Source organism: Eurypyga helias, unplaced genomic scaffold (genome assembly GCF_000690775.1).
Source record: "Eurypyga helias isolate BGI_N326 unplaced genomic scaffold, ASM69077v1 scaffold27521, whole genome shotgun sequence".
Lineage (NCBI taxonomy): Eukaryota > Metazoa > Chordata > Aves > Eurypygiformes > Eurypygidae > Eurypyga > Eurypyga helias.
Genome location: NW_010231930.1, coordinates 14,745 through 39,429, shown reverse-complemented (window position 1 = coordinate 39,429; position 24,685 = coordinate 14,745). Strand labels below are relative to the sequence as shown.

The following is a 24,685-nucleotide window of genomic DNA, read 5'->3' as shown; positions in this document are numbered from 1 at the left end:
ATTGACCTCCATGCTGCACCAAAAGTGAAAAATATTTTAAAAGTACAGGAAATAATGAGAAAATATAGTGTAATGAAAAGACCATTTTAATTACTTCAATGAGTAAAAAACCAGGAATGTGACCCTATCATTCTAAAAACTTCTTTGTAAGTGTATAAACTGTCCAAGTCACACTAATCCTTCTTTTTATAATCTCAAAAAACAAAGATAGCATTCTTATCTTTCACAGGTTGTCAAGAGCCACTTGTTTTCAAAGCAATAGAATGGAGTGGACATGCTTTGAATTTTTCACTGTCATCTTTTTTTTTTTTCTCAGGCATTTGGCATATGTTCAGGGGTTTTGTGCTCATTTTCTCCACAGCTGTACAGCTCCCACTTGAAATAAAGGGCAAACATAATTTGACAACATGTAGGCAGACTTGAGCAGCTGTACATCTGATCTATACCTACTAATTTACAAACCACAGTTGCACTCATTTTTTAAGGCTGTGGAAAAAATTACTATTATATTAGTCATTTCATAGCCTGCTCCACTGATTAATTGATGTAAGGTGTTACAATAAATTTCACTGATATGAAAGAAGTCTTAATGCCAACCAGTAAAGGTGTTTTAATTCCAAATTTCTAAGTTGTCCTGAATGACATGGTCAAAACTGGCAATTGGAGATTCTGAAATATTTGGTGATGTCTACCTCCATTTCTGAATGTCCAGTTTGAGATGTACAAAGGTGTCTGGATATGAAAAAGTGCGGAATGGGTATAAGTTTCTTCCATTCACTCCAAGCTGAGGAGCCAAAAAAGAGAAATCCAAAGTCAGTAGTGACTTTGCAAAATCTTGGCCAGGCCATAAACTGTTTAGATTAATCCTTTGAGCATCCATTGCCTCAAACACCTGGCCAGATGAATGAGGTTATTCATTAGCCTACACTTACAGGCTAACCCTTGGCTAACCCTTTCAAGGACGGTTGCTTGGAGCAATCAGGACTTCGTGTGGCTGCTCTAGTTCCACTAGACTTCCTTCAAATGCATTATTTTAAAAATAAAATATTATTTGTTTTTAATATTTTTTGGGTAAGGAATACCATTAAAAACTGTTGAAACACATAAATGAAAAATAAATTTATTATTAGAGTAAATAATTTTTTTCTTTTTTCTTAAAGCAGACATTTTAAAACCTTGCCAACAAACATCCTGATTCAGGAAATTATTTAAGCACTCAGAAACATTAAACATTTATGTCTATGTTTCGCTTTATATGTGTGTTGAAATTCAGTACTTAAATTGTGGGCCCCTAGTACATGTTTAAGTAATTACCTGAAGAGTGTTTCACTTAAATACCTGCTTAAACCTGCACATGCCTCTTGAATGCATGGTTTGGTTGAACTTAAATTGGCTGTTGGTACAGTTGAAATAATATTTTTAAAAATTGTCTGATTTTCCTAATTATGTTTTTTGTGGATTAGATTATTTTGTTAATTCTCTACATGATTTGATACTTTTTATTGAACAAGTGAATGCAACCTGACAAAAATGGGGATAATTTGTGATTAGCAAGACTAGATATTAAGGATCCAGATCTTCCAATGTGGTGTCTCTATATTACCCTAGTTTGACGACTTTGTTTTTTAGTGATTTACAAATATTATAAGGATTGCATTTAATAAATCACTGGATACACAAATGTTCATATTCATAGGGTGTATGGGGATAAGTTAGCAGAGACAGGATGGAGGTAGGTTATGATGTGCATAAAATATTTTACTCTGGTTCCCTTGACCTGATCTATGTTTACTCTGCTGTCAGCAGGGGTTCTAGCAAATGACCTCTGGATGCCCTTCAGAGATCCCTGGCAACCTAAATATTTCTGTGATTCACTCCTTGCAGAAGTCTTTTTGTCTACGCTAACTGTCGAGTGAAGAGAGAGAGATTAGCTCCAATTTAGATCTCTCAGATTCAGTGGGAGCTGAGTCCTACCCTAAGTCTCTAGAAAAAATAATTGCATGTGCAATTCTTGGTGGGTTCCCACAAACTACATGGGCTTTGGAAGCACTAAACCATTTCCAATCTGGGATTGTCAGGTGTGGAGAGGAAATGATGAAGAAGCAGCAGCTTTGTTAACCACAGGATGTGGAAGTTCAGCTCCTGATCCTGTTGTTGCTCCAAACAATGTGATAACTACAGTATTTCAGTCTCAGGATGCTCCTGGGCCAGGCTTCTCTGCATCTTTCATAAGCAGTAAGTAATATTTAAGCCAGATGGCTGCTCTATTCGTCCATTTTGGATTAGTTTGATCTGTGTGTAGCAATTCAGACCTCAGTCCAACAAGGCATTGAATCCTCTGTCCAGTTTTGGAAACCAAGAGTTTACTTACTGATTGCAATGGAGCTACTGTGTGCACCAGTGTTGGACTTGTCAAAGATCCTCCATGCAGCTATAACTTTGTAGTTTCTTAGCCACCTGAGCATTTTCAGCATGCTGAAAAGAAATGAATAGGCTTTAAATTTTACGAATTTGGTACTCTGTAGTTAAACTGCTTGGAAGCTAAGGCTATAATCTTCTTAAAAAGGAAGAAGGATCTGCTCATCCTTTAGAATTTTAATCTCTGTTTTTCTTTTCACGGCACATCCTGAAACTGTGGCAATTTCTCCTGTGTATGGCGTAGCGCATGCCATTCACATAAACTGCTCTCAGGAGAAGAAATGGCTTCTCACCACTGCTCTGGCCTTTGCTTTCCTTTGTTGTATTCGCATTCCTTGTAGTTCAAGTGGCATTTCTTGTGTGGGCCTCTCCATTTCTTTCACTATGGCACATGCTTTGTGATGGTCAAACCCACCAAACGCATAGGAATTAGTGCATAGTTGCCATTGGTTATTGGGTTTTTTTGTAGGATGCTTCCAAAGGAAACCACTTTCCCTTCACGGGATTCAGACTAAAACAGTGAGAAATTAAGTGCTTAGAGGAAAACGCTACTGAAGTATCCAGAATTCTGAACTGAAACTGCTTTTGTTTTTTAATGTCTGCACTAGTGTTGTCAGTAACAACTAACAACCTCTTCGAGAAGGCAATTACAGGCTTCATATGCCTGCTCCTCGTCTTATACCAGCATTTCACTGAGCACTGCACAAGCTGTAGCTTAAAATAAAGAGGACCCCCAAGGCCATGCAAGTCATATGGATCTCGGTGCAAATGAACAGTTCTGAGCGCTTGAGAAGTTTGGGTGGCAATCCTCTCCTGCCTCTGTATGTAGTAAAGCACCTAGACATGGCCCTACAGCAGACTTCATCCTCCTGGCTGTCAGGCATGAAGCAAAAACAGTACCATGGGCATCTTCAAATGAGCTTAAACTGCTGATGTGCCCCAGTAACTGCCCATCCAGTTCAGCTACATTTGTACGTGCTAAGGGATTTTGAAATGTGTAGGCTCTAAGCCCGTAAGAACAGCAGTGCTGTGTCTTTCTCATCAGTGGGCTGAGGGGCTATGGCCTGGTTTTATCCAAGACATGCCAAGATACTAAAACCATGGCTCTGTGTGTCAGACCTACTTCTGCCATTATGATATATACTAGTATCCCTGGTTTTTTGAGCAGTCTCTTAAGGAAGAATGAGGTCCTTGTGTACATTATAGGTTTTCTCACTGCAAAACTGGAATGACGTTATCACCCAGATTCTAACTGTGTCTTATTTATCTGTTTGCAGGATGCGGAGTAAACTTCACCAGCCCTGCAGGTCGTATCATCTCTCCTAACTACCCTAGTCAGTATGATGACAACTTGAACTGCAGTTATGTCATAGACCAGGGACCACAGTCACTGGTGATTCTGGAGTTTGAGACTTTCCACTTGGAAGGTAACTGACTGGTTCTTCATAATTTCAGGATGTACTATGAAGTGTAACTTCTTACTTGAAAACATACAAGTCTTCTATGGTGGAAAATGGTAGATAGTTTAATTTGCTGGTCCATTCATCTACAGACAGACATTTACAGAGATAGTTTCCAGGGTTCAGTTGTATCACTGATGGCTTCCAGAAGACTGAAGATAGATCTTACTTGTTAAATATCTCGCAGCAGTGAAGTTGGGAATTTGCCAGGTAGTTGGAGTGTAAGAGTGACTGTGGCCAATTGGGGTGTTTGTTCCTGTCTTTTTTTTGCCATTGAGTCTTAAAATCTTTTTGATCTTAGGCCAGCTGTTTTGCTTTTCAGTGCTTCTGTTTCCCTCATAAAATGGTTATAAATATAGTCAGGTGTTATACAAGGATGTACTAACATATACATGTGAAACTAGGTGAAATACTACAGTAACTGAAAACCTATAAAAGTTGTTACTCTCTATATACCCATCCAAAAAATTACTCTTGAGCTTCTCAAATTTGGCAGCATTTAGCCAAAAAATAAGAGGTATGATACCCTGGTCTCATTGCTGTGAATGCTAAACCTTTCCCAACTTCAATAGAATCAAATTTTTATGGGTGGAGATGTCATGATAACATATCAGGATGTCCAAACTACTTGGGTGGCATCACATATTTTGAGGCCACCTTAACTTGGTTCCCTTGAAGTCACCTAGACAAAGATTTTTGAGTAATGTTTTACTAAGCTGGCGTGAATAATTTGGATTTTTCTTCAGACCAACTTGTAAAGTAAGAAAATAGGCTTCCTTTATTTTCTCTTTAAGTGTGAAAACTCTTCTGAATTCAAAAGTATTCTGATCCAAACAATTTAGGTTTTAGACAAAGATTTGATCTGACTGATTTTATCTGAAACACTTTATTCATCTCCCAATAAAAACAGCTACTTCAAGAAAAAATTTTTAAATTAAATGTAAACCACAGAAATTACATAATTTCTTCATCTAGAAGATGTTTTTATTCATCAAACTCACTAAACATTAGGCTGAATCAGATGATGCCAATTTTGACACCTCTGTGAGTACATCACTGATCTGTATTCTGCCTGTGCATTCAATTCATTTATAAATGGACTCAAGCTTTTATTTTTACGAAGGTTAAATCAAAGAGGTAAGTGATACAGGCATAATAATAAACATGGACCAAAATAAATACTAAAAATATTCTACTTCTTGCAGGTCAGTTTGCTCATTTATTGTTATAGGCTTCCTTAGACTACACAAACTAGAAGTCCTTAGTCACATGAAAGAAAAGAACTTTGGATATGAACTAAAGGACATCTGGGTATAAACGAGGAAATAGCTAACTCTCCAGTAGATGATTACTAATATTTTTCATGAAATCTTAAAATATCACCCTGTGGCAAAGAGAAATTGCCAGGGTTTAAATTGGAAAGAACACTGAAACCACCATCTTGGAAACCATCACACAGTGAAAGCGTGTTCAGCTGTCCCACTGAATATGTTTAGCACATGTGCCTAAGGCTTTCCAGCATGAACTCCCTTAGGTCTTTTGCAAAGGCAGGACAATGGCAGCATGTGTTAAAAACATTTCCAGCTATTCCATATGCAAGGAAGCATTGCACCTGCTTAGATGTTGCTGAGTGTGGCCTTTAAAATCTTAACCATACTAGTACAGATGTTCTGGACTGGATTTTTGAAGTTTAGCTACATGTCCAATTAGCACAATTTACTACCTATTTGAACTCTCAAAAGAAATACAATTTTTTGTTCATGGTTGTTTAGTAATGAATTGAAGTATCTAAAAAAATGCCTGTAAGGCATACAAATCTCATTGACTTTAACTGGTTGAGATACCTTTTCCAGAATATTAGAAGGCAGAAGGTAATTGATTATCGTTCAGTGGCACATTGGTACAAAATTGAATCACTTCATGGGGTAGTCACAGGTTTCTGCTATGGAGTCATTATGTTTTCAGTTATGATGAGATGCCTGTTCAGATCATAAAGAACTCCAAATGAGGCAGTTACCCCACAGCAGTGATACAATGTCAGTATCTGGAACCAAATAAACATGACATGCACATACCCTGTACTAAATATGCATCAAGCAATAAATACAGCAAGCAACAGGGAAAGAACTGGAGGAAACTCAAGTTGTTGATTTTGTGATCAAAATTTAATCTAAATGGACTGCCTCCTTGTAGGAAGAAAAACTGGTTTTATCTGACTTTGAGCCCCTGGAAATAAGCATCTAATTTAGATTTATCATCTGGATTTATCTCCTCCTATAGTGAAGTGAAAAAGGTAGTGCTTTAAATGAAAAACCAAGTGTGTTGTACAGGTGGAATGAATTGCGTTCTGAAGGCCTCTCTCACTCTCATTCCCTACTAACTAGTACCGGAACCCGTAGACAACAGCTTATACAAAATACTTACGACTTCGGCAGCAAAACACAGGCAAGATGAAACCTATGAATGGAGTTTGGCTTAGTCTGTGATTTCCTTGCAGCCCCAAGAATGTCTCTGCCTGTGCCAAAGTGAATACAGTTGAAGAAGCCCTCTTTTGATTTGCCTGTTTAGTGAAGCTGCAGAGTGCCACTTGCCTCTTGTAGTACCTCCCACATTGTTGTGTTCGGTTGTTTTATAACAGGGTTGCGTTTGTTTTCTCAGCCCCACTTCTGCAGCAGTGATTAATGTCATCTTCCACCTGTCCTCCCACTTTGGATCAAAGGTCTACACAAATCTAATATATTAGAATTTGGCAAAAAGACAATCTTACTAGACTTAGTATCTAAGAAATCATTAATCACATCCATCTTTGTTCATAAGCCTTATTCAGATGAATGACCCTACAAATAGACCTCTAGGACAGCTGGGGTATTGTATTATTAAATGGCTGTAATACTCTTTTATTTTGAGCGTAACATCCAATAAAGTCTGTGTTCCAAATTGTGGAAAATCAGGGGAAATGGATGGGGACCTCCTGCAATATCTGCTTTTAGAATTCCGTAGTGTTTATATGCTGTTCATACAAAACAACTGTGTCGTGTAGATACCATGTTGACCTGCAAAATCTTTTAATAACGTATTTCTTCCTTTATTTTTTTTTTTCCAAACATGCAACTGTAATTTTGCAACCTCAGATAGGGTCACAGCTTTGTTTTGGAGCCTCCTCTATCTGCTTTCTCAGTTGTTACTAGGCAATTCAGAAAATAGTCAAGTTTTGCAACAGATTATTTTGAAAGAGGATATATATATATATAAGAATTTTAATTCCTTGCTTTCAAAGCAAGGGTCGTGGGTTCGAGCCCCATGTTGAGAGTAATGGCTTCCGGACCCCCTCCTCGCCTCTGCCCCGAGCATGATGTACTATGGAATGAAATACTTCCTTGGTCAGTGTGGGTCAGCTGTCTGAACTGTGTGTCCCAGCACTGCCTGTAGCGAGACAGGGAATGCAGCTGTAGTGTCAGAAGCAGAGAAAGACCTTGAATCTGGTGCAGGCATTCCCCAGCGCCAGCTAAGAACTGATCAGTGCTGCTCTCTGCATCCAGGAACAGCTTCCTAGCAGCCACGGTAAAGAGAGGTAACTCTTTCCTGACTGAAACCAGCATGATAGTATTTTATGCTATGGAGCTGATTAATACATTGCACAGGAGTATATATCTGCATAAGATATACAAAGCAAATACGTGCAGCAATTCAAAGAAAGAGAGATATGTTCATAACATCAGGCCAAGTAATTGATCTCTCCAGTAGTATTTGGAAGAAATATTGTCAAGGCTAGAGGAATGAATGCTACAATTAAGGAGGGCACACAAAGTGATGAGGCTGTAAAGAAAGAAGGTACCAGGGAAGCCTTGAGGATGGAAAAGCTGTCCTATTGAATGGTTCTGTTGAGAGACAAATAACATTTTAGTCTGAACAGAAAGAGGCCTAGAGGAGGGAAGTAGACTTATGGGGTCACCAGCATAGAGATATTAGTTGTGTCTGTCCTTGCAAATGAGATTACACAGAGCTGATGTGGAGATAAGAGAGAAAGACAAGAGAGGAAAAGTCTCACTGAATCCTCATGGACGAATTGGAAGAGAGAATACAGTAATATCAGAGGGATGAGCAAAAGCTCTTAGTAGGCAAGGCTTATGAAGAAAAACAGTGCTAGCTGTGTGGAAAGTGCCTGTCAGCTCAAAGAGGATGTGGTTCTGACATCTGGCTAAGAAAAATCTCTGGGGACTCGTGAAAGCTGTTCCATTGTAGTGCAAGGAACAGAAATTGGTCTAAAAAAGTTGAAAGATGATAGAATTAGAGGAAATAAACCACAGAGAAGAATCGCTGATGATGTGCTGAGTATATGTAGAGACTGGAAGTATGACTTGAGGAGAGACAATAGAGGTGTCTGAGGCTGGGGATTATTTACAGAATAATGCATTTTAGTATGGTGAGAAATTATGAAGAAAGTGTAAACGAAAGAATGAGTTACAAGATAGAGATCAAACAATCATCAGTCCTGCCAAGATTCATAGGTCATAAATGATTTTGGCCCAAACAATGACGATTCAAAGATAGAAATTAGGTCTTTTGCTCACAATCCTATGTCAACCATCTTATTCTTTCTAGTGCAGCTGTTGGAAACATCTTGTGATGTTGTGGGTATTGTGGACCTTTGCTTTGCTGAGAAATCCATTTCGGTTCATACCTTTCTCCAAAGTCTTTTCAGAAAAGGACCTGAGTTGCTTTCTCAAGTCTTTTCTATTCTGAAATCGCACTTGCCTCTCATTTTTTAATTTAATTTCTTTATATTTTAAAATTATGGTTTTTAAATTTTATTACATTATCAAGTATTCTCATAATAGCGTAGAACATGAAGAATATTTTAATTAATTATTTTATCACCAGTGTAATCAGCTATCTGATGTGGCTGGTTGTTTTCAGCTTGTTGTCTTATTGGTCAGACAAGTACCATATTTCCCTGTTGGTATAGTTGTAAAGCCTGCTAGAATTCATTGTCTTCATTGAGAGAGAAGGGATTTTAAACTAAAACTCCAGAGGATCTAAAATGTATCTGACTGCTGGGATCACTCTGTTGTACTTGTGAAACAGAATTACCACTCCATTCCTATTTGTCATCCTGTTCAGAATGAGTCATCCTGTCTCCTACAGCACTAGGAAACAGCTTGTTTTGACTGGACAATCTGCAGGAATAACTCTGCTGCAACAGGAGGCTCAGCGTCTCTCCTGTTAAATTTAGATAATTCCCTATTAATCACTTGCAGTTTAAGTAACTGCCCCATTGTTGCTAACAGATCACTAAACAGGATAGCTTCAATAAACATGTGACACCCCAGCTGCCATTATGCTTGTAAATGATGAAGAAAAAGATGAAGAAGAGATCAAGTTGTTCTATAAGCATAACAAGTAATGAAGCTCAGTTTTCAGTAGATGTGTGCTGTGTTTTTCACTGACAGCATTAATCCAGCTTTCTTGCATAACCTGTGTGGCTGCCTTCTTGCTTCCACATGATACCAAACCTCTATAACTCCCACTATACTCCCCTTGGTGGTACCACCCTGGGTACCACCAACTTATGCTTATGGCTCCCAGCTGGGCTGGGAGGTGGGGATGTGGCTGTGAGCTCCCAGGGTGCTGGAGGCTGGTTCTCTGCCCAAACTCACTGCCCTTTCACTGAAAGCACAGCTTGTCCTTCTCTGGGGACATTCCTCTGGCACTCTAACTCAGCCACTGACCTTCATGAAACTTATATGAACTTAATACATTTGAGATTTCTTGTCTCAGTCGAATCTGGTTGCAAATGGTGAGGTGGATAGAAAGTCAGGAAGGTAGGGCAGGGAGTCAGAGGCGATGGCTCGTTCCTCCAGAAACCTAACTGCAAATGAGAAACTAAAAACCAATGGGAAAAAAATAGTTGAATGCTACCTTCCCCATTTCTGTATTTCTTAGTGATTCTGAATGGGCAGCTTTTCACTCACCTTAATATCTGTGCTGATTTGCCCCTAAAGCAGATTGATCTGGAAAAATCATTTTTCTTTTCCTATTACTCAGTCATCCCCAAATCTCCACTGACTGCCAATTACAGTATTTCACTGGCAAACTACAAATCAATTTACTTTGTTGTTGTTGTTGTTTGTTTGGCTTTTTTTGTCTTCTGACTCAAGCTGAAGAATCTGGGTTTTGGCACTCCAGAGTTTGAAGGAATTGAGAGAGAAAGAAGTCAGCTTTGAAACATGTTACTGCATGGACTATTTTTCATTTTCCCAAATTTTCACTCTTAATCATACAAAATTCCCTGCACTGAGTCCTGACTTCTGCATCAAGGGAAAGAAGTACCAGGTAGTTGGTGGCCTGGACACAAGGTGCATTACTTTTATCTGCAGAGGGGAGCCATGCTTTTATCACGTCCTCTTGTCTCCTCATAGATGGTGTTAACTATGAGCTCCCAAGAACTCCAGAGGCCTGACTCCTTTTCCAGATGATAAAATGTGTTGACTGAGACCAGTCTGATGTCTTATATACAGTGTCTCTCTTTTTTCTGCCTCAGTTTTTCTGCATGTTAAAAATAAACATTTGTTTCCTCAGCAAGCCAATGAGATCCCAAGATCCTGGAATGGAAAGTAATATAAAAATTAATTCTAATCCTGTGTTAGGCCTATGTACTTGCACCTCAGCCAATCACATGGAAAAAAAGTTGCTAACACTTCCGCATTTATCTCCATACAGCCCCCGCGCTCTTGAGCAGGGTTTGTCTCTATGATGGAGTAAGCATCTACAGTGGGACCAGGGTTACCCCGCATCCTCTCATCACGCTCTGTGGTAATGAGCTCCCTGCCCCCGTCAGTGTCTTTGGACCTGTGCTGCTCAACTTCTACACTGACTCGCACATTACAGGCTTTGGATTCCAGGCAAGATACAGAGCAATTGGTGAGTAGCCACTGTCTTGTGCTGTGGGTGGAGGAAATACTCCTGTTGGATTGTGATTTGGCATAGGAAATGCTATACCTCACTTTTGGAATACCTTAGGTAGAGGTAGATGGTTCATATTCCTTCTGCACTTGCCCAAAAGAGCTCTCAGGATCAGGACACGGGACTGTTTGGTGCGTGCTGTCACTGACTGATGTGTCATCTCACAGTTCTCATTTCAAGATACTACATGGAACCAAGTCAGGAACTGAAACACTTCTCCTTTGCTCTAGAAAAGAAATACGACACGTTTTGGCAGGTTTGGGGGTTTGTTTGGCTTTTTGTTACAATGTTTAAGGAGAAACATCATCGTTTTTTAATCTGAGTTCGTTTAAAGGATTTTGCTACATACAGGAGGATAGTCTGATTCTCAAGTTATATTAAAACTTCATTATACAACATGTGAACCAGAAAAGGATCCTTAAATGGGTCCAGCTATAGGCCTCCATTTGTTGACCCCCTACAGTGGCAGGTATTAATATAAATAAAAATTAGTATCTAGATGTATTATTTTTGAATCATTTTTTAACCGAAACTTTGTCATTCATATGAGATCTCCTTTGTTTTAAAGAGGAAATATCTATTAGAAAAAGAAGTTTCTGAGTTTAGAATTTACATCTACACAAATATAAATATCCCAAAAATTTAATTTAATTTTCAAACCCGATTTTAATATTTTCTATGTATAAGTTGTAGAGGCAGTACACTGATTCTTGCAAGCTATTTTGTTTTCTAACTGCAGAGGAAAAATGGGAGTTCTTAACTTTGGTATTTCCCTTAATACATTACTTGTGGTCAAAGGCACAGCAAGAAGCATAAGGCTAAATTCTTTATATGAAATGAATGGCCTGATACAGATAAGAGAGAGGGAATGGCACTGAAAAATGACAGGGTGCAGTTACTCATGGAAAAGACCTTCATAGCAGCAACTGACTTGAGTGAGTTATCTGACTTGTGACTTCTGACATTTGAGAAAGATGACTGCAGCCTTCTTAGCTTGTTGCTGTATACAAAGCAGATTCTAGCAATTAACATTCCTCTTCCCTCTAGTTGTATTGTTTGCCGGGGAAAAAAAAGAGAAAGACTTCCCCCTCCTAGTGTAGAATAGTGCTAATTCTTTATCCTCCCAGCTCCTGGCCTTTATCTGCCAGTGCTGCAGACCGCCGGCTGAGGAGCCAGGGGCTCTGTGTGCAGCAGCACCCCATATGGGACTGCCTTTGTTAAGGTGGAGGCCTGCGTAATGGCATGTCCTTTAACACATGAAAAGCTGTGTGTGGCTTTAAGCTATCTATCAACAGGACGCAGGGAAACGTTTTTTGCCAAGTTAAGTTTATAAAATAAGGGCTGAAGCTAATAATGGAGATTAGAGTTGGTTTTATAATAGTTTTTGTTCCCTCAAGCACTGAAGCTGGGAACAAACATCAGCCACATCCTGGACTGATCAGCTTCCATGGTGTGCAACCCTGAGAAGCCAAGCAGTGCCTTTAGGACACAGCTGCAGAGTGTACACAGCTTGCTGCTCAGCCAGAGAGCAAGCATGCAGTCCTGCATCCCAGCCACCCCTGCTGCTGGTGAGTCCCAGCACAAGGCGAGGTGGGGAACAGTTCCCATGGCTGGTGACACCTGGGGACTCCTTGCTACCTTTCTGCACAGAACAAATGCTGCAGGGATGCCCTAGCCCTGCCGGGTGGTGGTGAGATGGTGAGGCTCTGCGTACAATTATTCCAGAAAAGTCAAGGGCAGGGCTGTGCATCCAGTTGTGGCTGCTTTTGTGCCAATGCCAAACTCCCAGTGGCTTCCATGGGGCCAGGAGCTGGATGGGGGAATTTCTTGTATTGCCTTGCCAAGGCAAACCTGGCCCATGTATCAGCCAGGTTTGTCTTGGCAAGCTATTATGGGTGCAGAGCTCTGCCAGATACGCCTGACAGCCTGCTCTGCGTGGGGCACCCTCCCCATCCTGCTGCTCCCTCGTCCTACAGCAGCATACTTGAAATCAGGGTCAGGCTTGTACTGCAAATATGGAGCCACTGACATTTGGTATGGACTAGTAACAACCTGGTACTTCGATACTGACTCTAGTCTTCCACTGCAGAGTACACCTTGATAGACATCTCCACATCTAACAGTTCTAGGCATGACAGTGAATACTGCACCTAATTTATCAAGGGCTTTTCTGTCCTTATGGCTAAAAGAGGACTAACAAAAGCTCCTGCAAAAATTAGGAGAATGAGGACCGAGCTGGTATTCAGACAGTAATCACTCTTTTTTCTGTTTCCCTTACAGCTTGTGGTGGCATTTTCAATGGCTCTGTTGGTGTTATCAGCAGTCCAGCCCATTCAGTTCTTGATTATCACAACAACATGAACTGCTCATACTACATCACAGTTGGGAACGGCAAAGTAGTGGCCCTCAAGTATGTAATCCAAGTTCAGTTTGTCATCAAGGGGGCAGGGAGGTCTCTGATTCCAGCTGAAGTCAGCAATTATTGACAATTTTCTGTCTTTCCTTTTCCAAGGGGAAAGCTGAACTAAAATGTGAAATAGTTACTGAAGCCACCTTTATCAACCTCAGGCTCCTGTGTATTTTTCTCTGTAACTTGTTACGTGCAGAACATCACCACAACTGTGACTTCCCACTTCGGTTACCAGGAGGTCTAAGAAATTGTAAAAATGCAGCTCATGCTTTTAGTTAAATTCTGTCAGCCTTTGAAGAGCTATGAGACTCCTGTGAGTTGATATAAGAAAAAAAATAATTCTTTTAGAAGGCTGATCCTCACTTTACAGCCCAAGTGATAATACCCACCCAGAACGAGTATACTGCTGAGTGTGTGCTGTGCTGCCCAAAAGAAGGATATGGCCGCCACAAAATCTTGCCCTGAGAAATTAAAAGACAAGGAAATTGCAGACTGAGCAATTTGCAGAAGCGAGAGAGGGTACGATTGCACAGGGCAAAACTGCTGCTTCACAGAATGCTGAGGCGTGCTGAGATTTTGCCTTGCAAGAGGCCCGGTGGGTGAGGGTCTGGTTGGCTGGGGTCTGGGTTGGGGCTGGTTGGCTGGAATGTTTTCCCATGCAGTTCTGCTTGCTTGTTCCTGAAGAGAAACGTCTTGTGGTATCTGTATATGGCTTTGGATATTGCTATTACTTGGATCTTTCCTCAAGCACTAAAATGACACATAACACAGAAATAGAAATGGAAATGTGATACCTAAAGCTCCAGGTGTATTTTACAGGTTCAACAGCTTCCAGCTCGAAATATCTCCCTCCTGCTACAAAGATTATGTGGCTGTGTATGATGGCTCAGACACCCATGCTCCTCTCCTTGGGAAATTCTGTGGCTCACAACTGCCCCCGAATATTAAGAGCTCCAGTAATAACCTGTTCCTGGTGTTTAACACTGACTTCTTTGGAGCAGACAGGGGATGGAAAGCGTCTTTCAGGGAGACATTAGGTAAGACTATTATCAGACTTGTAACCCCTGGAATCTGCTGGTGAGTCATTTCCTTTGGGGTGAAGCAGTTATGGTCTCACTAGGGGTGCTGGAAACAGAAAAGCATTTCTGATTTTGTCAAAATCGAGTGAACTAAGCAAAAGACCAGGCTACTGGGATCCCTGCATTCTAGCCCTGGTTCTGAAGTGATTCCTTTTCTTCTTTGCTAACCTTTTCCTGCCTCTCTGAGGGCACAGGCATTTCTTGGGTGACTGAAGGCTTAGCAGCACCCAAAGACTCTCTCATTTGGAGAAAATCTGGCAATACTTGAGAACTCTCATTCTTCTGTAGTCAAAGGTTGGTGGTGTGCTAAAGATGCCTCCTTTCCATCTATCCTCGATTTCCATTTCCTTGCAGTTCACCTCACATCTTTTTAAAAACTCAAGTGTTAAGTTCAGTTAAGAGTGAGATTTCCCCCAGGCACCACTGTGCTATCTCTACTGATTTTTGGGATCATTCTGGTTACCTGGCCATCACATAAATGGGAACATATTAAGAAGGCGCCGGATGTTAAATGTTTTGATGGACACAAGAGTCAGGGGCAAAGCTTGATTATTGCCTTAAAAAAAAGGTATAAACCACTAGTCTGTTTTTAAGATCAAAGTGTAAAAGGAGATTTTTACCTTCTTGTAAAACCTGAATTGTTTATGGATGATAAACAACAAATTGTTATTACACATAAATAGATTTCATGTCATCGCTACTAGTTTCCTGTGTAATTAACTCAATGTTTTTGTGATCTAGAAAGAAGTAATTGTCCGGTTTACAGAGCTGGCACTCAGACAGTTCAGAATGAAAGGCTTTTGTGGCAGAACATAGTCTTCTGCTGAGTCATTGAATCCCCTCCCAGCCCCTAGCCAGCAACTTTCTCATTTGATACAGTCTGAAAAAGTATTTACAGATGAGGAAAATAACTGGTTCTATGGGCTTTGCCAAGAAAAATATTCCCACAGAACCTCATGGTCATTACTATTATTAACTCTTCCTTTGCTTCACTCTAATTGCTACAAGAATCTATAAGACCACTCCTGTGGACTGTTACTTCCAGTAACATAATGTGGCTTCATGCTGCTGTCTTTAAACCGTTAGGGATCAGTTGTCAGAGAGCCCCTGCAGCCTGTGTTCATGTTTCCAGGGTGAGATCATCAGGAACTCCCCCAGATCTTGCTCTTCCTGTTGGCATACAGTCAAATTTTTTAGCCACTGTCTTTAGACTTATTTGTGCAACTTGCCAGAGATTCTGCCTAAGCACACAACAGAACACAAGCCAAGCTCTTCAAGTCAGTACCATGTCTGATAATTTCCTGGACTGAGGAGAAGCCAGTTATGAATGAATTTTGACATCTATTAGGCTAGGTATTTGAGGGACATTTCTGCAGGCTCCCAGGGAAAGGGAGGTTGTGGTGTTGCATGAGTTAGTCAGGAGCAGTGGAGTTGCAAGATGGAAAAGATGGCCATGCAGAGATGTGGGTTATGTGACAAAGAGCCCATGGTGGTGAGGTGCTTAATGGTAGGTCTTTCTCCACTGTGGGAAGGAAGCCACAGGAAGTAAACCACACAGCTGTTAGGAAGGATCCTGACAGTCCCATGCTAGTACAGAATAGCCAAAAAGTAGAAAAGTTTATTATTAAAAGGAAAACATGACTCACAGTCCTATACATGTTTCCAATTTGACTTGTCTAAAACATAGAGCCAGCAAAATCTGTGACACATCTTTGTACTGTGAAGTCTGAGATTCTGCTTCAAATGATAGAGAATAAAACCATGAAGACTGAAAAGCCTGTTATTCTAAATGGTGCTTTAGAGAAGCTCCCACATGTCTGTCAAAAGATAAAACCCATGTGGTTTTGTAAAAGTACAAATGCAATCAGATGACAATTAATAATGATAAATCCCTTGGATAAGAAAGATGGTATCTGCAGAGAAACAAGCAGCTTCATTCTCTGTTGGATGACAATGAGCACATTATTCTATAGTTACCCTGGGGAAGCACAACTGGATAATGTAATTATCGCTCTCTGTTTGATGTTGTAAGTGACCCTGATTATGTATTGGAAAGAAGCAAGCAAAAACAGTAAACCCATTTGTAGCAAACCAAACTAAACTATTTCCTTTCCTCACAAGCTCTTCCAATTTCTTTCCTGATCAGGCTTCTTTCTCTCATGGGTACTGCCAAACTCAAGGGTTATCTACTGTTTCTCTCTTGTGAATTTTATTAGTAGGGAGTCAATCTGAAAACCGTTTTGGTGGGAGGGAAGAGAGAAGATGAAGTAGGAATCTCACAGAAGACTTGCAAGATTAACACTAACCAGACATTCAAAGAGTGGAACCCTGCAATTTGTGTAGCAAAACATGTTCTGTTTTAAGTAAAACAGTTTGGTAGTATCACTGATCCTGCACCCACCAGAATATTGAAGGTCCTCCCACTAGTCAGAGGAGGGAGACTAACAGAAAATATGAAATATTATTAATTTATATCTTGTTTTTTTTGACACGCCTTTTCTTTCACCATGCTATTCCATATGCGGCACAGGACCTTGTTAAGTGCACATTTCACAGGCAGCATTCTTTGTCACAGTCAGCTCTGTATCACGGTCTGGTCGAGGCAGGGGAACATATGGCCCTTGTTGTCGTGGTTCAGGGGGTTTATAATTTCACTATCTCTGCTGCTAAGTTTGGATGCCACCTGGCCTCGTTTTCGGTGTTGCTGGACATGCTCTCAGGCTGAGCTGGTGAACTGGGCTGACTGGAGGATCCCAGCCTGCTCAAAGAAAGATTTGTGGAAAGACAGACTCCTCTTATCTTTGTTACCACTGACCTTCCTTCTGCCTTTGTTTTCAGTCTATAAAATGAGAATTACACCTCCTTTCCACAGCGAGTGTGTGCTCCTCTAGGCAATCAATAAAAGGATGAGAAGGGATAAATCAATACCAGCTTAAGGCATTTGCTTATGAGATGTCTCTGTGAAGGAAGGAAAGATAAGATCTCTCCCCAGAGAATTAAGTCTGTGTGTACTGAGCTTGTGGCTCTGCCAAAGATCTCCTGATTACCTTTTCAGCTGACGCCAGCTGACAGGGACGGAGCCTGCATGTACCTCTGCCATCCTGGCTGTGATAGCAGGGTCTTTGTGCTTTGGTGATAAACTGAGCTGCTGCCTATTCCCATCCAGCAGTGGTGTGACCCTCTCACCCCCATTTGCAATCCCTCTGAGGCTTATGATACAAAGGCTGAGAAGACATATAAGGGTTTGGGTTTTTTTCTTATTTTTAGAGCCACCAACCCCTGCCGGGAGATGTAGCTGTGACCTTATTAACATCATTTTTGCTTGCAGCTCTCTCTGGTCATGTACATAGCTCCATTGTCTCAGTAATGAAAAAAATATAGCACATTTGGAATGACTGGAAAAGGATCTAGGGGTTTTCTGAAAGGCAGGTCTGCTCATTGAGGCTGCCCAAGGAAACCACTTGAATTTACAAGAAGCAAAGTGTTACACGTAGTTAGATAAGCGGCGTGAGTCAGAAAGATCTTCCTGAGCTTCCTTCATACAATACAGTCAAAACTGAAACAGAGTTGGGAAGGTGGGGAAGGTGGGATGGAGGAGGGCAGGAAGACTGTCTGCTTTTTCTCTACAGCCCTAAATCCTGCTTGACTTCAAGCTGTAGCCAGCTCTTTCCCCTCCCCTTTCTTATACTCTCTCTTGTGAGCGTTCAGGAGAAATTCACAATTATACTTCGTGGAAGAGCACCTGGTGTGCTGTATTAATGCCACTGTCGCCCCTTGTTTGCACTGTCTCAGGGCTTAGGAGCTCATGGGTTGCGATTCTACTGTGCTAGACACTGCACAAGCAGAATAAAGCAACAATCTGATGTCACAAAGAGGTTATGATTTAAACCCAAGACAAGGAAAACCAGATGGCTATAGACAGGCAAGAAGAATAGGGTGGCAGCAAGGAGAAAATTAGTGATGTAGGCTCCTTGGCAGAAAAAATGCCTCCAAAACCTTTGGCAACTATTGGATTGTTGGAATGTGAAGTCCTTAAACACCCTATCTTCTGCATTGTCCTCAGTTTGCCCAGCTTTTCCCTCAAGGATCCCTCCATCCTTTTATTCAAATAAGCATTTCTATTAAATGAATATTTATCATTTTACACAGGAAAAAAATCATAAGCGAGTAGAGTTTAGAAGAAGAACAGTTGGAAAAAGAAATCTCTGATATACCAGAAAAATGCATTAATAGGTAATTTACATAAATAATCTAGTAGGCATATCATCGAAATAGATGATAATCTCTATGTTTTCCTTCCTGACAAAATGATCTGTAACTTACCTGAGAAATTACACAGGGGTATCTGTCTTCCCTTATTCTATTAGCAGTCTATTGAATTACTTGTTTCCTGTTTGGAATACAATACACCAAGTGTCTGTCACTAATGGGTTTACTGTTATGCTCTCCCCTAATGAAATGAAAGTGTACTTTTAAAAAATGCATCCAGTAGAATTTTCACAACATTTTCATGCTATTTTATTTTATCAACACAAAACGTTGCTTAATACAGGTCTAAATCCAGTCCTGCCCTGCAAACTGAAAGCCTGGCTCGCTCTATGTTCAGTTCCTAGGTGCAGATTTTCAGCAGTGCCCAGCGTGCACAGCTGCTGTGGAGTTTTTTTGGGTTGTTCAGAATTGCTGGGAAAAAAAAAAAAACAAACCAGTTCTGAATGGGCAATATAATGTGTAAAATATTGGTTGAGTTATTCTATTGCATAGGTCAGGCTTAGGTGTTCTTCTGTGAGTCGTTTCTGAATTCTTACACCAGCAGCAGCAATTCATTGCACTGATTTATGTAAATCATGTCAGCACCGGCTGTGGGTGGCAGCAGGCACCTATGCAGACGACAGCAGTTATGTGGTGTTAGGGCCTGTTAGGTGGGACAGGACTCTGCCCAGCTGAGCCTCACGCTTCCTGCAAATCTTTCTCCTGCCAGCAAAATTTCTTTGAAGATTGACTGTGGCATGAGAACGCTGTTGCATCTTCTCTTGCCTTTGGAAAAGCAGCAGTGCCTGGCCAAGGTTTCACAGCCTCTTAGGACTGGTTTCCATAGGTGTATCTCAAGATATCCAGCCTGGACTTAGAACCTAGTGCTGCACCAGGTCTGGATGAGAAGCAAATTGCCTGAAACTCACAAGTCTTCTTGCAAAAATTTCTTTGGGCTTTTGCTTCACACAATTTTTTATCAAATATAGAACACATTAATATTACACATTTCAGACTCATTACACTGTCATACCTTAACTATTATTAGCTTAATCTATTAATTTAATGAATAAATCATGTCTAATCTTTTCTTGATAGTCTGAAAATAAGAACATCTGTAACAATCTCAGAATACATGTTCCTAAGTCACAATTCCTGGTCTGTTTCTAAATGTATTTTGGGACTCAAATACAAAAATATGCATCAGCTTGAAATCTGACTAAATTTAGAAAGTACTTGCAGGGTTGAAATACATCTTTTCTGAAAAGAATGCAACTGTTAGGCTAAGGAGTTGTCTACAAATGCCTCTTGGAAGTGTCAGTTGTTAAACTCCTGTGACATTTCTTCTCCCAAAGCAAAATGAATAGAAGCAGTTTGCCTACTCAAACTGGACAGACAAGAAGAGAGGTAAACATTTAAATAAGACATTTCTGGCTGTTGTGAAAAAATGAAGTGAAAAATTATTTCCAGACACAGCGATTAAATATAACCTTGTAGTGACTAAATGGTTAAAAGGCAGTGGGTTATTCAGCTCAAAGGTGCGTCACACAGCTGTCGGTGAACTCTCTGCTGTCAGGGATTGTCTTGTCTTGACTGGTCAGTACTTCTTCAGCTGACAGTCTGTATTCCAGTGTGTGCAAACAAAGGTGAGGGGAAACTTGTGACTGACATCGCAAGAGAGATCTGCAGAGGCCTGAGCTGCTGTGGTGCCAGCAAGTCCACTAATGCAGCTTTAGAAGGTACCAGAATGAGGCCAGACTACGTCTGCCTCTGGTGTCCCCAGCAAGCATCGAGAAGCTGGGTAGGACGGCACACACATTACAGCTTTGTAGAACTGGGGCCAGCTTGGCACAGAGCATGTCTGGACTGTTACATCTAGGATCAGCCAATAGTCTAAAACCAAGAATATGAACTTCGTCTGACTGCATTTGTGAAATCCTGCTAAAGCAGGAGGCTGGGGCTTTCCAGTCCTAAATGTCACTGCTGGAACCACTGCCAGGCCAAACCAGTCAAAACCCCTTTCTGTGTAAAGGTTAGGCTGAGGACTAAGAAGAGCCCTGTGCTTTCAGAAGTCTCCTAAAATCCCACAGGCACTGTGGTGGTGGCTGGCACTGCTGCCAGGGTCCTGCTGCCACGCAAAGCCACGATGCCTGTGGAGTGATTGCCAAACATGGGAACAGCTCTGCTCAGCTCGGGAAGGTTTACACACCTTCACGCTCAGCCGTGAGACGAAGTGTGACAGTACAGCTCCTCACTCCAGCCCTGTATCCTTCCGAGCCATGATCCAAACACGCTCTGAGCTACTTACTACAGCCACAACTAGTCCAGCCATTCTTCCGCACTGGAAGTAAGACCTGTGGGTAAAGAAGCATTAGTCTTGGCAGAGTTAATCTTTGCTTATTCTGATTTTTAGTTCAGTCAGAGGGAAGCCTAGAGTTGCCAGGGATGCTTCTAGGTGAGACCAAATGGGACTCAGAAATCTGGGAGAGGATTTTCATTACTGTTCAGGCAGAACTGGAATAGTTCTTTGAACTTTGCTTCCTTCTGGCAGACGTTTGTGGTGCTCATTTAGTGAGAAGGGAAGGGCAGCAACATGAGTTTGTTGTGTTTTGAAATGTCATTGGTTTAGTTGTTTCTTAAAGATTTAAAACTATTCAGTATGCCCCCTTTCATTGCATCCCTACCTGTATAAAAGAACCTTATCCCTGGCTGGGCTTCAAAGGCGGGCAGCTTCAAAGATTCATCTTTGTTCCATATCTAGAGGATGTAACTCTTAACGGAGAAGGATGTGCTAGCTCTCTGAGGTAATTATTTTTATTTGCCACAGGGAACCTTCAATTCTTTCTTTTCTGAATGGTCCTTCAGCCTTTTAGTTTTGTTAATGCTTCCCAGCAAAAGCAATTAGTGATGACAGTGTGTGCCCTAGTTATCCGGATAATTTGTGTTCCCTGGCAAGCTGTTAATGAAGAGGACAAGATTGCAATAAGATTTATGGTGACCTTCTGAGTTTTGTTTTAAATAAGAAAGCAGAGACTGAAACAACATAGTCAGCCAAGTAGTCAGTCCATCTGCTCACACACAAATTGTTCTATGAGGTACATTTCTCATCATTTTTGTCAAGTTTAGCTTTTAATATATGTGAGAAATGCTCGCAGGCCAATAACTTCAGCTCAGGCAGGATCGCAGTGAAGCAGCATTTTATTGGCGATTGCAGTGGTGGGTGTCTTCCCCCCTAGCAGGAGAGAGAGAGGGAGAGCACTTAAAAGCAACAGAATAGGTCTTAAATACCCTAGTTCCTGAGGCGTTCAGCCTCCTCCCCTGTTTCCTCATTGGCCGAGTACTCGAGGTGCACAGCCTACCCGACACATGTTTCTATACTTTTGTACAACTTTTAAATGATTTATTTTTAAGGAAAATATGTTAACACTTCGGTATGTCTTTGTTATATCTTGTTCTGCGATTCCATATCTTGTTCCCAACCTCTTATTTTTTAATGTTTTCATTCTGCTGAGATGGTGATCTTTCTTTTTTTTATCTGACCTTGCCAACTAGCCCTTGCTCAGGAGGGTTAAGAACAACAGCTCATGCAAACATAGGATAAAACTGAGGCCTAGGACCCATCTGCAGAAACACAGAAAGTTAGCTTCCAGGACTGGAATTTTCCATCTGCAAAACCACAGAAAGTTAGCTTCTTACATTATCTAAGAATCTATTCTGCAAATTAACAGACTTCTCAGTCCCAGATTTTACCTAAATTTTAGCTACAACGTTTTCTGGCCGTGTTAGGCAGTGATGACCATCATCCCATCAGTGATCGCCCGCAGGCTGGATGGGTACTATTTGGCCTCCTGTTCAGAAGTGGTGCTGATTTTTAGAATGATGAGTTGTGTCCTGGCTAAAATGCAGTGCAATAGTGTTTCTCTTAGCAGACTTCCCTCCTGTCAAGCAGTTGGTTCTTTGTTTACTTGTGGGTGTTCCCGCGATCTGCACAGCTTCACTATCCTGTAAGTTCTGGTGGCTGCAACCAGATGTAACATTGTTCAGTACTGAAAACCACCACGATGGAAAGATTTTTCAACAAGGGCCGCTCTTTATTTGGCTTGATGAAGGGCTACGTGATCTCGGGTTGGCTTCCAGTCTAGCCGTTATTTATAACCTACTGTCCTGTAAGCATTTGACTCAACCCCAGCTGAGCAGGCTAAGCATTGTGAAAGCTAATGATGAAACCTCATCTTTATTAACTGTAAATCATGCTTTTAGTTATCTCCCCTTGGACGCTAATGCTGGCTATACTAGCTAGAATTTGTTTTCTGATAATGAGGATTTGGCCTGTTTCTCTCACTGTCAGGTCTATTGAAGAGCTGTACACATACAGGTCACCCACATCTGTATTTTTTGTCATCTAAGCTGACTCTATAGCTGCACAGCTAGCAGTGAAGTGCACCATTCCAAAGGTCCAGATATTTGATATCCAAAACCAGGACAATCCGACATCACTGAGAGGTTCCCTGTTGCGTGGCTCTGTGGCAATTCCCTGACTCCTGTCGCAATGGTCTGACTGACGCTTCTGCAACGCTAACCCTGAAAAGGGTGATGGGGGACTGACCCATGTATCACTCCAAATGCAATATGGCAGGGCTGGATGGTCAGACTGTGAGCTGTACCTAATGATTTCAGCTTAAGGTTACGTTGAGCAGGCGGTGTCCAAAATGCTGTGCAGTAAACGGCTCCAGCAAGATTGTTCCAGGGGGACTGGAGGCTGAAGCCAGCGAAAAATACAGTGAAGCTGCACTCTTAGGGCCCAGGCACCCTCCTGTCTGACATTTTCCTCCTTCCTAGACTACTTGTAAGAATGTGATTTATTGCTCAAATTTCCCTCACTGTTGTTCTCGGCTTCTGCAGTGGCATTGGCATGAACCCACACACTTTTCCAAGTTTCTGACTTCATTAACAGCCCACAAAACTGGACTAGAATCTATTAATTCCTGACTTTTTCACTTTGTGAAAAGTTTCATTTGTTCTTTTTTAGCTATAGCAAAAGCTTAAACCTCATATTATTAAGATTTTGGTTTTAAGCAAGCTTCTTTTTAGGGTGGGGCTTTTCCGGCTTTGGTTAGGAGAGCAGGACAACATTTAGCCTTAGTCACTCTGGTTTAACCATTTCAGTCTTGCAAGACAGGGCTCTCTCCAACCCCGTGTTACTGATGCAATCCTGATACTTGGATGCTGATTTTTCACCACAGTGATCTTTCGTAATAGTGTAGCTCAAATAGGGCGCAGTTTTATGTGACTGGAAATATATCAGCGTGTAAAGGTTAAGTCGCCGTATGTCAGCCAGACGGGCATATTTTACACAAGCAGATGAAACTCCGCTCATGTGGCTTAACCACAGCTGTAGTTTTGTTTATTATCTAATTCTCCTAAAAGGATCCACGGTGGGAGACAACAGGCTGCTTGCAGTTCCCACTTTGCTCTGTACAGTTTACAAAAACTCTGTCTCAGACTCATAAGCAAGAATGTGAACCATACTTTATTTGAATTCCTGAGTTAGATAAATGTCCAGGAGACCCTGTAGAGTCTGGGGGAGGAAGGATAAAGAAAATAAACTGTTCAGAAATACTAGCCCTGTCCAACATCTGGAAATCAAACTACCAAAAAAAAGGGAAGTAAAAAATATATCCCTCCTGACAGTCTGTATTTTTTAGATGCAGTAAGAGGGCTCTGATCTTCTAATAACTGCTTTTTTTCCAAAAGTAGCTTCTTTCCATGCAACTGAAAACCTTATATGGTTCAAATTTTCACAGCAAGTAAGTACAGTAAGGGCCTTAGTTAGCTCCGTCTGTGGGATCCCAGTGAAAAGCAGACTTCTTTCCAGAGGGGTTGTAAGTTCCCACCAAGCAAAACGCTTCCAGAAGTAAATCCCTTTTAGCTAGATTCCTGAATATGAGTCTGGGTCCCAGCGTCAGGCAGCCAAATTTAGTCCCTCCAGGACGAGGTCTTATTGCCAAAATAAGCAACTTCATTTTTAGCCAGATTTTCAAAGTCAACAGCCCAGTGCCCCCTACTGTCTAAATATCCTTACTAGCAGGTAAGAGTTACATTAGGTG

The 24,685-nt window shown here is 41.1% G+C and overlaps 1 protein-coding gene across 1 annotated transcript in view; it reads left to right on the top strand.

Moving 5' to 3' along the window:
• The window catches only part of LOC104516813 (cubilin-like), a gene marked incomplete at its 5' end in the record, with an annotated part of 105,659 nt that overhangs the window by 73,606 nt on the left and 7,368 nt on the right, over nucleotides 1–24,685 (top strand). Inside the window, 5 exons of the mRNA XM_010161265.1 lie at nucleotides 2,079–2,235; nucleotides 3,696–3,845; nucleotides 10,599–10,799; nucleotides 13,122–13,251; nucleotides 14,071–14,288. Of these exons, the coding sequence (XP_010159567.1) occupies nucleotides 2,079–2,235; nucleotides 3,696–3,845; nucleotides 10,599–10,799; nucleotides 13,122–13,251; nucleotides 14,071–14,288 (856 nt within the window). The remainder of the gene's footprint in view (nucleotides 1–2,078; nucleotides 2,236–3,695; nucleotides 3,846–10,598; nucleotides 10,800–13,121; nucleotides 13,252–14,070; nucleotides 14,289–24,685) is intronic.